The sequence below is a fragment of the Rhinopithecus roxellana genome, chromosome 10, assembly GCF_007565055.1.
Source record: "Rhinopithecus roxellana isolate Shanxi Qingling chromosome 10, ASM756505v1, whole genome shotgun sequence".
Lineage (NCBI taxonomy): Eukaryota > Metazoa > Chordata > Mammalia > Primates > Cercopithecidae > Rhinopithecus > Rhinopithecus roxellana.
In genome coordinates this window covers 59,806,228-59,818,326 of record NC_044558.1, presented here as the reverse complement: position 1 = coordinate 59,818,326, position 12,099 = coordinate 59,806,228, and the positions used below count along the sequence as shown (strand labels likewise).

Sequence of the window (12,099 nt, the reverse complement as noted above, 5' to 3'; positions counted from 1 at the left end):
ATTTTGTATTTTTTAGTAGAGACGGGGTTTCTCCATGTTGGTCAGGCTGGTCTGGACTCCCGACCTCAGGGGATCCACCCGCCTCAACCTCCCAAAGTGTTGGGATTACAGGCGTGAGCCGCCGCACCCAGTGGAGATGATTGTTATTATTATACTTTGTATCCTTTCAGTTTCATATCTTCCTCTCTTGTGCTCAGACCCTTACTCATATCAAGTACTAAATTGTAAACACTAGATCTAGCTCTAAAATGTTATTACCCCTTTCCAAGTATATCTGCTTATCAACCAAAGTGGGAAGTACATGCTGGATTAAGGAGAAGAGACTGTGGCCCTTGGTATCATAAAACAATTACAGTCAGGAGTTAGGGTGAGCTGGGGGTCAGGGATGTGACTAAAGCTTTCTGAACGTGGGGCAGAATCAATAACCGTACCTAAGTGGAAAACGGTGTGCTGGGCTGGAACAATGCCCTGTGTCAAATAAACAATCCACAGATAGTCAGAATCAGACTTTATTTAACAATCTGAAAATGTGTTCTTCTGGCTTTAAGTCTTGGAAAATGGGTCATAAGTCAAAGACAGATTTGTTCACTATCCTCTGAGTCATGTGTGGTTATGTCTCTGTGTAGACAAGTGTCTGTGTCTATAGATACTTTTGGTTTTTATAGTGATTAAAGCTCCACTTTAGTTAATGTATAAAGTCTTATTCTAATAATGCTAAAACCAGAATTAAATATTTCCTGAATCTAATGTTCTCTTCTCCCCAGCCTGCCTCCCTCCATCCCTCCCACAAGGCTGCTCCTCCACCTTGATTAATGCCAGGTCTTTAGACAGCACCAGCATTCCCACTGAGAACCCAGGAATAGATGCTGGCTCTTATATCCCTCTGACCTATACCCTCTGGTTGAAGAGCTTCTCTGGGGAGGTGTGGGGCAGGGGGAGTCTTGGCAGTTTCTCTTTAGAGTTGTGGATTTTCACTTGTAGACACCTGGAAAGTAAACATGATTGTGTTAGGTGTTGACCTGCCTTCCCACCAACCACTTATGGAGGGGTTAAACTCAATCTGCTTCTACTGAATTATACTTCATGTAATGCCACTGGCCTCTCTTGAGGGAGGCAATGTGAAACTGGTTGTTGGGATTATTGCAAGGACTTGTTGCAGACATTGTTCATTACATCATTCACAATCTCTTTAAGATGTTTCACAGGAGAATTTCCTTTTTTTTTCTTTTCGAGACATAGTCTTGCTCCCAGGCTGGAGTGCAGTGGCACAATCACAGCTAACAGTATGTAGCCTTGAACTCCAGGGCTCAAGTGATCTCACCTCAGCCTCTGAGTAGCCAGGACTACAGGCGCACACAACCATGCCTGGCTAATTTATTTAAAAAAATTTTGGGCCGGGCACGGTGGCTCACGCCTGTAATCCCAGCACTTTGGGAGGCCGAGGTGGGTGGTTCATGAGGTCAGGAGATCGAGAGCATCCTGGCTAACATGGTGAAACCCTATCTCTACTAAAAATACAAAAAATTAGCTGGGCGTGGTGGCGGGCGCCTGTAGTACCAGCTACTCGGGAGGCTGAGGCAGGAGAATGGCGTGAACCCGGGAGGCGGAGCTTGCAGTGAACCGAGATCGCACGACTGCACTCCAGCCTGGGCAACAGAGCGAGACTCTATCCCCCCAAAAATAAATAAATAAATAAATAAATAAATAATTTTTGTTGTCTAGAATGGTCTTGAACTCCTGGGCTCAAGTGATTCTCCCACTTCAGCCTCCCAAAGTGCTGGGATTACAGGTGTGAGCCACAGCACCCAGCCTCTTTTTCATCTTAGTAGGAGTTGTTGTTCTTTTAAGGAATGAGCATCATGAATTGGGTTAACTGATCAGGTTTTTCTCTTCTTGGATTTTAGAAAGTCTGGAACTAATTTCATGGTCATCCTTAGTAAGCTTATTTTATCGAATGCATTTTTTATACTTGCCTAATTCATGGCTCCATTTTATATCACTATCCTGTCTCATATAATTCTGAGTTTTTCTGCTATATGTTGTGTATATGTGTGTATGTTAATATAATAAACATATATATATGCAGTTCACGTGCCACATAATGACGTTTTGATCAACAATGGACTCTATATACAAAGGTGGTCCCATAACATTATAATAGAGCTGAAAAATTTATATTGCCTAGTGACGTGGCTGCTATTGCTAACACTGTAGCCTTCATAACATCACAGCACAACACATTACTCACATATTTGTGATGATGCTGGTATAAACAAACTTACAGTGCTGCCAGTTGTAAAAAGTACAGCACATGCAGTTATGTACAATACATAATACTTGATAACAATAAACAACTATATTACTTGATTTTTTATTTTTATTTTTTGAGATGGAGTCTTGCTCTGTCACCCAGGCTGGAGTGCAGTGGGCATGGTCTCGGCTCACTGAAAGCTCCACCTACCGGGTTCACACATTCTCCTGCCTCAGCCTCCCGAGTAGCTGGGACTACAGGCGCCCACCACCACGCCTGGCTAATTTTTTGCATTTTTAGTAGAGAAGGGGTTTCGCCGTGTTAGCCAGGATGGTCTCGATCTCCTGACCTCGTGATCCACCCGTCTCGGCCTCCCAAAGTGCTGGGATTACAGGCGTGAGCCACCGTGTCCAGTCACTTGATGTATTTAATATATTATGCTTTAAAAAATAATTTTCTATATATATTATTTTTGAAACAGAGTCTCACTCCATCACCCAGGCTGGAGTGCAGTGGCACAATCCTGGCTTACTGCAGCCTCCATGTCCTGGGTTCAAGTGATTCTCATGTTCTCATGCCACAGCCTTCCAAGTAGCTGGGATTACGGGTGTATGCCACCATGCCCGGCTAATTTTTGTATTTTTAGTAGAGATGGAGTTTCACCATGTTGGCCAGGCTGGTCTTGAACTCCTGGCCTCAAGTGATCTGCCTGCCTCGGCCTCCCAAAGTGCTGGGATTACTGGCATGAACCACCATGCCAGGCCTACAATACTTTTTATTATTATTTTAGTGTGTATTCCTACTTATTAAAAAAAAAGTTCTGCTTATTGGCCAGGTGTGGTGACTCATGCCTGTAATCCCAGCCTCCCAGCACTTTGGGCGGCTGAGGCGGAAGGATCACGAGGTCAGGTGATCGAGACCAGTCTGACCAACATGGTGAAACCCCGTCTCTACTAAAAATACAAAAATTAGCCAGGTGTGGTGGCGCCACCGGCTGTAATCCCAGCTACTCAGGAGGCTGAGATAGGAGAATCGCTTGAACCCAGGAGGGGGAGGTTGCAGTGAGCTGAGATTGTGCCACTGTACACTGTACTCCAGCCTGGGCGACAGAGAGAGACTCCGTCTCAAAAAAAAAAAAAAAAAAAAAAATCAGTCCTGCTTATTAAAAAAAACATTAACTGTAAAACAGCCTCAAGTAGATCCTTCAGGAGGAGGCGTTGTTATTACAGGAGATGACAGGTCCATTTGTGGTAGTACCCCGAAGACCTTCTAGTGGGACAAGATGTAAAGGTAGAAGACAGTGATATGGGTGATCCTAACCCTAGGCCAATGTGTATGTTTGTGTGTTTTTATTTATTTGTTTATAGATGGTGTCTAGCTATGTTGCCCAGGTTGTATTTGAACTCGTGGGCTCAAGTGATCCTCGTGCCTCAGCCTCCTGCATAGCTGGAACTACTATAGGCACATGCCACCACACTCAGCTCTGTGTCTTAGTTTTTAACAAAAAAGTTTTAAAAAGAAACAGAAAAAATATGGAAAAAAAGCTTATAGAATAAGGACATAAAGAAAATTTTTTTTTTTTTTTTTTTTTTTTTTGAGACGGAGTCTCGCTCTGTCGCCCAGGCTGGAGTGCAGTGGCCGGATCTCAGCTCACTGCAAGCTTCGCCTCCCGGGTTTACGCCACTCTCCTGCCTCAGCCTCCCGAGTAGCTGGGACTACAGGCGCCCGCCAACTCGCCCGGCTAGTTTTTTCGTATTTTTTAGTAGAGACGGGGTTTCACTGTGTTAGCCAGGATGGTCTCGATCTCCTGACCTCGTGATCTGCCCATCTCGGCCTCCCAAAGTGCTGGGATTACAGGCTTGAGCCACCGCGCCCGGCCATAAAGAAAATATTTTTTGGCCAGGTGTTGTGGCTCACGCCTGTAACCCCAGCACTTTGGGAGGCCAAGGCGGGTGGATCACCTGAGGTTGGGAGTTCAAGACCAGCCTGACCAACATAGAGAAACCCCGCCTCTACTAAAAATACAAAATTAGCTGGGTGTGGTGGCGCATGCCTGTAATCCCAGCTACTCAGGAGGCTGAGACAGGAGAATCGTTTGAACCTGGGAGGCCAAGGTTGTGGTGAGCTGAGATCATGCCATTGCACTCTAACCTGGGCAACTAGAGTGAAACTCCATCTCAAAAAAAAAGAAAAATATTTTTAATGGTGTAGCTTAAGTGTACAGTGTTTATAGTCTAAGTAGTGTACAGTAATGTCCCAGGCCTTCACATTCACTCACCACTCACTGACTCACCCAGAGCAGCTTCCACTCCTGCAAGCTTCACTCATGATAGTGCCCTATACAAGTGTATCACTTCTTACCTTTATAGGTATTTTTACTCTACTTTTCTATGTTTAGATACACAAATATTAACCACTGTGTCACAACTGCCTACAGAATTCAGTAAAGTAACATGCTGTATAGGTTTGCAGCCCAGAAACAATAGGCTCTACCATACAGCCACACATAATGACAAAATCGCTGAATAATGCATTTCTCAGGGCATATCCCTGTTGTTGAGCAATACATTACTGTATAATATGACCTTTTTGTATTTTTTAAAAATATCTTAACCTCTTTAACTCCTTTTTGAAATAACTTGAGATTTAATTAAATAAATACCTAGAAGATAGGGCCAGTTTAAGGTCAAGTATAGGGAAATGGGCACAGAGACACCATGAAGTCCCAGTTCATTCTTGTTTCTTCTGGTTCCCACCTGCTTGACTGCCCTAAGGGTATGGTTCCCTGCTGGATTCCCCTTGTAGCCTGTAGTGAAGATTCCAGCCTGTTCCCAAACCTGTTCCCAAACCCCTGTCAACCTAATGCCCAATCTATTCTCTGTATATCTGGTCTTACCTCTTCTTGAGGTTCAGGTGCTGTGAGGTTGTTGTTTTCTGGTACCGCGGAGACTTGAAGCTGGTCTTGGCCCTACAAAGAGAAGAGTTCTGTCAGTTAAGAGGTGGCTCAACCTTTCCAGCCTCTCAGCGTAGAAGTGTCTTCTGTGCCTTATACTTTACAAGGGTCTCAGTATTTGTACTATTACAAAGGGCAAAATACAATGTTGTTTCACCAGAGCCTGAAGGCATCGGGAAAGGCTTTCATCCATCCTCTTTTACAGATGAAGGAACAAGAAACTAAGATTCAAAGGGTAAAAAGACTTGCTGGGACAGGAAACCAGGTCTTTGGATTCCAGTGCTGCTTCCACGATCAAACACCACGTAATCTGTGTGACATGGTGTGGATGTGTATCTACAAGGGAGTGCGAGGTCTTAAAATTACTACCTGCCATTTTTAGATGAACCCTCCTCAAGAACATACTGCAACTCTCACACTTAAGTGATCCTAATCCATGACATGCAGTTAGGAGAAGCAAGTGGTAAAATGATTTCTTTGGGAAAAATTTTAGGTTCTGAGATGGGAACCCAAGGTGTAGGAAGCCCGGTCTAGGCCATGTGCAGGGGTGCTGTAGTCCTAGCTCCTCGAGAGGCTGAGGCAGGAGGATCACTTTGGGCCAGGAGTATCAAGGTTGCAGTGCACTATGATTGCACCTGTGAATACCAACAGCACTCCAGCCTGGGCAACACAGTGAGATCATCTCTAAAAATATAAATTTAAAAAAAAGAAAGAAAGCCCTGACTAGAAACCGCTATGCTAGGGGAAGATCCTGTGAGGTTTAAAACAAGTTTTTAAAAGAAAGAAAGCCCTGACTAGAAACTGCTATGCTAGGGGAAGATCCTGTGAGGTTTAAAACAAGTTTTAAAAAAATGAAATTTAATTTACAAACTATAAAATCCATATTTTAAAAACAGAACCAATTTCTTTTTAATTTTTTTTTCTTTTCTTTTCTTTTTTTTGAGAAGGAGTCTGGCTCTGTCACCTAGGCTGGAGTGCAATGATATGATCTCAGTTCACTGCAACCCCTGCCTCCCAGGTTCAAGTGATTCTCCTGCCTCAATCTCCCAAGTAGCTGAGATTACAGGCTCCCACCACCATGCCTGACTTTTAGTAGAGATGAGGTTTCACTCTGTTGGCCAGGCTGGTCTCAACCTCCCGAACTCAAGTGATCCACCCCCTCAGCCTCCCAAAGTGTTGGGATTACAGGCGTGAGCCATGGCGCCTGGCCAACAGAACCATTTTCTAGCAGTGTGATAGTCACTTGAAATTCCATGATTTCTCCTTGAAGGACATTTTCTCTCTTCTTACTCCCTCCTCCCTTTTCAGGTCATGAATTAGCTCAAAGGTGATGTTATATCACCTCCCAGAAAGTTATCAAACGTTCCATCTCTCTGAGATGATTCAAATGGTAAGCAAGAACAGATTTTTTCCCAGTAATTTTTTTTCAAAAATGTCTGTTTTTTCCCAGTTATATTTATATTTACCCATTTTTACATGTGACATGTACATAATTCTGCCTGAGAGAAAATATGATTTATAATGCATCTGCAAGGGAAGTGAGCATACATAGGCTTCAGAGGATTGATAACACGAATAGGCTAGGATCTAAGATGCTCTATTGCTTAATTCTATAGCAAAAATATTTCTCCTTAGCTGATGAACAAAGCAATCCCACCAGAGAACTGGAAATATTATAAATCTCAGATATAAGGAGAAAGACACAGGGGAAAGGAGAGTGTATCCTGTACCTCTTTTTCAGGGATGACAGTGTTACTAGCCTGTTTGTTAAAATGGTCAGAAAGAGTCTTGGCTCCTATAAACTCTTCCCTTTAAAAAGATTACTCAAAGAATGCAAGCTTGTTTTGTCATTCCCCAGAGGCAAACAAAAGGTCACTCTATTACTGTCTCCATCTAAAATCATATAATACATTATAAAACCAAACTGAAATCAATTCAACCACTGAGTTGCTCTTTTCAGTGCAGAAAAATGAGAAGTGGCTGTACTTACCTACTCAAAACCCTGCATTTATCTTGCGCTTATTCACTATCCACATGTCCTGCCTATCTCTCTCCATCGGCACAGTTGCCTCAGACTAAAACCCGACCAAGGAAAAGTTATTTTTATTATTAATTTAAAAAATCTTTTTTTGAGATGGGGTCTCACTCTGTTGCCCAGGCTGTAGTGCAGTGGCGTGATCACGGCTCACTGTACCCTTGACCTCCCTGGGCTCAGGTGATCCCACCTCAGCTTCCCAAGTAGCTGAGGCCATAGGCATGTGACACTATGCCTGGCTAATTTTTGTATTTTTTGTAGAGATGGGTTTTTGCTATGTTGCCCAGGCTGATCTTAAACTCCTGGGGTCAAGTGATCCACCTGCCTCAGCCCCCCACAAAGTGCTAGGATTACAGCCACTTTGGGAGGTTGAGGCACTGCACCCAGATCTTTTTATTAAAATTTTTTTAAAGAGATGAGATCTCATTGTGTTGCCGAAGCTGGAGTGCAGTGGCTATTCACAGGTGTGATCATAGCATACTACAGTGTTGAACACCTGGGCTCAAGTGATCCTCCCGCCTCAGCCTCCTGAGTAGCTGGGATTACAGGTTTGCACTACTGAGCCTGACTTAAGGAAAAGTTTTTTTTTTTTTTTGAGACGGAGTCTCGCTCTGCCGCCTAGGCTGGAGAGCATTGGCACGATCTTGGCTCACTGCAAGCTCCACCTCCCAGGTTCACGCCATTCTCCTGCCTCAGCCTCCGGAGTAGCTGGGACTACAGGCGCCTGCCACTACGCTCGGCTAATTTTTTTGTATTTTTAGTAGATAAGGGGTTTCACTGTGTTAGCCAGGATGGTCTCAATCTCCTGACCTCGTGATCCGCCCGCCTCGGCCTCCCAAAGTGCTGGGATTACAGGCGTGAGCCACCGTGCCCGGCCGGAAAAGTTTTCTTTCTTTTTTTTTTTTTTTGAGACAGTTTGCTCTTGTTGCCCAGGCTGGAGTCCAATGGCGAGATCTCGGTTCACTGCAACCTCTGTCTCCCGGGTTCAAGCAATTCTCTTGCCTCAGCCTTCTCAGCTGGGATTTCAGGCGCATGTCACCATGCATGGCTAATTTTTGTATTTTTAGCAGAGACGGGGTTTCACCACATTGACCAGACTGGTCTCGAACTCTTGAACTCCTGACCTCAGCTGATCCACCCACCTTGGCCTCCCAAAGTGCTGAGATTACAGGCGTAAGCCACTGCACCCAGCCTAGGAAAAGTTTTATATCTTGCTCTGTTAGGGCCCTCAGTGCTTCATGTGAATCAGGACTGAGGGCCTCTGAAAGATATACTTCTGGAAAAAGAAAAATAAATTTTAATATGTAAAAACAATAGGGCATAATTATGTAGATGACTTAGGCTTTTAGTACCTCTGAGGAGTCAGCTGAGATAAGCTTATCATCCTCTTCCTTGTCTTCCATCTTCTTTGCCTCTCCAGGCTCTGAAGCAATCTGTGAATCAAAGTGAACAGTGGAGGAGAGAGTCCCACACCTTCCCATCCTGGGGGCCATCCCTGTGCCCCTGGTCCATATTAGCTCCTCTCAGATAGCAGGAGGCTCCTGAGGTAGCCTCGATCAGACACAGGCAGTAGTAGGGTGGGATGACCTGATGAGTGCCAGATATCTCACACACTTCTCCCAGATACACACACGGCTCATGTGCTAGCCTTCTGCATTGCTCACGTCACCGCTGACTGCTCTATAAACTTCCAACTCAGCTCCCACTCCCTGTGCCCTTCCCTACTTAATTTTTCTTTGTATCACTTATCATTACTAGATTGTAATTTTATTTACTCTTTTTTTTTTTTTTTTTTGAGATGGAGTCTCGCTCTGTCTCCCAGGCTGGAGTGCAGTGGCGCGATCTCCGCCCACTGCAAGCTCCGCCTCCTGGGTTCACGCCATTCTCCTTCCTCAGCCTCCCAAGTAGCTGGGATTACAGGCACATGCCACAATGCCGAGCTAATTTTTTGTATTTTTAGTAGAGACGGGGTTTCACCATGTTGGCCAGGATCTCCTGACCTCATGATCCGCCCACCTCAGCCTTCCAAACTGCTGGGATTACAGGCGTGAGCCACTGCGCCCGGCCCTTAGCTCTTAACATCAAGGAAAGAGAACTAATTCTTTTTTTTTTTTTTTTTGAGACGGAGTCTCGCTCTGTCGCCCAGGCTGGAGTGCAGTGGCCGGATCTCAGCTCACTGCAAGCTCCGCCTCCCGGGTTTACGCCATTCTCCTGCCTCAGCCTCCCAAGTAGCTGGGACTACAGGCGCCCGCCAACTCGCCCGGCTAGTTTTTTTTTGTATTTTTTAGTAGAGACGGGGTTTCGCCGTGTTAGCTAGGTTGGTCTCGATCTCCTGACCTCGCGATCCACCCGTCTCGGCCTCCCAAAGCGCTGGGATTACAGGCTTGAGCCACCGTGCCCGGCCAGAGAACTAATTCTTAAGGCGGCCCATCCCACTTTTTTTTGGTCAGCCCCTTGTGTCTCCTTTGCCCTTCCACAATATTTTTTTTCATCCCATTTTAAAAATTGAGCTAATTGTTTAAAGTTCCTCTTGTATTGATCCAAAATGTATCTTAAAAAAAGTCTTTATACATAGTTTATGCCTCTGCCCTCTGGAGTGTCACAGAACAAGTCAAATCTCTATATGATAGCCTTTCCATATAATGTGACTAGAATATGACTTGAGGCCCAGCACGGTGGCTCACACCTGTAAGCCCAGCACTTTGGGAGGCAGAGACAGAAGGATCCTGGAGCCTAGGAGTTTGAAACCAGCCTGGGCAACAAGGCGAAACCCCATCTCTACCAAAAATACAAAAATGAGGCAGGCGTGCTATGCGCCTGTAGTACCAGCTACTTGGGAGGCTAAGGAGGGAAGATCACTGGGGCCCAGAGAGGTCAAGGCTGCAGTGAGTCGTGATCATGCCACTGCACTCCAGCCTGGGTGACAGAATGAGACCCTGCCTCAAAAGAAAGAAAAAAAAAGGGTATGACTTGATTTACAGATCCTTCACAGAACTATTTGCTCTTCAATGGGTTGGCATCTCTCAATTTTTTTTTCAAAAGCCTTAAAAATTTTTTTTGAGAAAGGGTCTCACTCTGGTGCTCAAGCTGGAGTGTAGTGGTGCTCACTGCAGCCTCAACCTCATAAGCTCAAGCAATTCTCCTGCCTCAGCCTCCCAAGTAGGGAGCAGCCTTTTTAAAAGGCTGTCTTTTTTGCTTTACTTCCCTCTGTGAGTTCCTGCTTCTAGGTCTTCTCATCAGAGAAGACACACTCTGGAAATTTGCTGCCATTTTTTTCAGGGTCTATTTACCATAGTCACAGGTATAATGAAATGAAGTGAGACCCACCCTCCTGCCCCCACTAAAGAAGGTAAAGCTCAGGATTCCAACTACTAGTTCTTCTTTGGTTTAAATTTATTATTTATGGCCGGGCGCGGTGGCTCAAGCCTGTAATCCCAGCACTTTGGGAGGCCGAGACGGGCGGATCACGAGGTCAGGAGATCGAGACCATCCTGGCTAACCCGGTGAAACCCCGTCTCTACTAAAAAAATACAAAAAACTAGCCGGGCGAGGTGGTGGGCGCCTGTGAGTCCCAGCTACTCGGGAGGCTGAGGCAGGAGAATGGCGTGAACCCGGGAGGCGGAGCTTGCAGTGAGCTGAGATCCGGCCACTGCACTCCAGCCTGGGAGACAGAGCGAGACCCCGTCTCAAAAAAAAAAAAAAAAAAAAAAAAAAAAAAAAAATTTATTATTATTTTTTTAATTTTTACATTTTGTGTTTTTTTTAACTTTTTCTTTTTCTTTTCTTTTCTTTGAGACACAGTCTTACTCTGTTGCCCAGGCTGTAATGCAGTGACGTGACCTCGGCTTACTGCAACCTCTGCCTCCTGGGTTCAAGTGATTCTAGTGCTCTTGTGCCTCAGGTCTTCCAAGTAGCTGAGACTACAGACGCCACCATGCCTGGCTAAGTTTTGTATTTTTAATGGAGACAGAGTTTCACCATGTTGGCCAGGTTGGTCTTGAACTCCTGGCCTCACGTGATCTGCCTGCCTCAGCCTCCCAAAGTGCTGAAATTACAGGTGTGAGCCACGACACCTGGCTTCAACTACAGGTTCTTTATACTAGGAACTCCCAGAAGTTGGAGGAAAAGAAAGAAATTAGTAAGAATCTGCTCATTAACACTACTAGAGATAAGCACCTTATAGAAGTCAATTACCGGCTGGGTGCGGTGGCTCATGCCTATAATCCCAGCACTTTGGGAGGCCGACGCGAGTAGATCACGAGGTCAGGAGTTCAGGACCAGCCTGACCAACATGGAGAAACCAGCCTGGCGTGGTGGCTCACGCCTGTAATCCCAGCACTTTGGGAGGATGAGGAGGGTGGATCACGAGGTCAGGAGATCGAGACCATCCTGACTAACATGGTGAAACCCCATCTCTACTAAAAATACAAAAAATTAGCCAGGTGTGGTGGCGGGTGCCTGTAGTCCCAGCTACTTGGGAGGCTGAGGCAGGAGAATGGTGTGAACCTGGGAGGCGGAGCTTGCAGTGAGCAGAGATGGCGCCACTGCACTCCAGCCTGGGCAACAAAATGAGACTCCGTCTCGAAAAACAAAACAAAACAAAACAAAAAAAAAGTGGAGAAACCCCGTCGCTACTAAAAATACAAAAATTAGCTGGGTGTGGTGGTGTGTGCCTGTAATCCCAGCTACTCTGGAGGCTGAGGCAGGAGAATCGCTTGAACCTAGGAGGCGGAGGTTGCAATGAGCCAAGATTGCGTCACTGCACTCCAGCCTGGGTGACACAGCGAGACTCCATCTCAAAAAAAAAGCCAATTACCCTAAAAGTAGATTACTAAATTGCTATGAAGACATGAAACAATC

General features: G+C 45.3%; 1 protein-coding gene across 2 annotated transcripts in view; it reads right to left on the bottom strand.

The window, feature by feature from the left end:
* Positions 1-493: 493 nt before the first annotated feature.
* Positions 494-12,099, bottom strand: part of BIN2 (bridging integrator 2) — a 43,383-nt gene continuing 31,777 nt past the window's right edge. For both annotated transcript variants that reach the window (XM_010385315.2, XM_030938966.1), the window contains exons 11-13: positions 8,592-8,672; positions 5,148-5,219; positions 494-985 (exon numbers count right to left, since the gene is read on the bottom strand). In XM_010385315.2, coding sequence (XP_010383617.2) covers positions 956-985; positions 5,148-5,219; positions 8,592-8,672 — 183 coding nt within the window. In that variant the 3' untranslated portion in view covers positions 494-955. The remainder of the gene's footprint in view (positions 986-5,147; positions 5,220-8,591; positions 8,673-12,099) is intronic.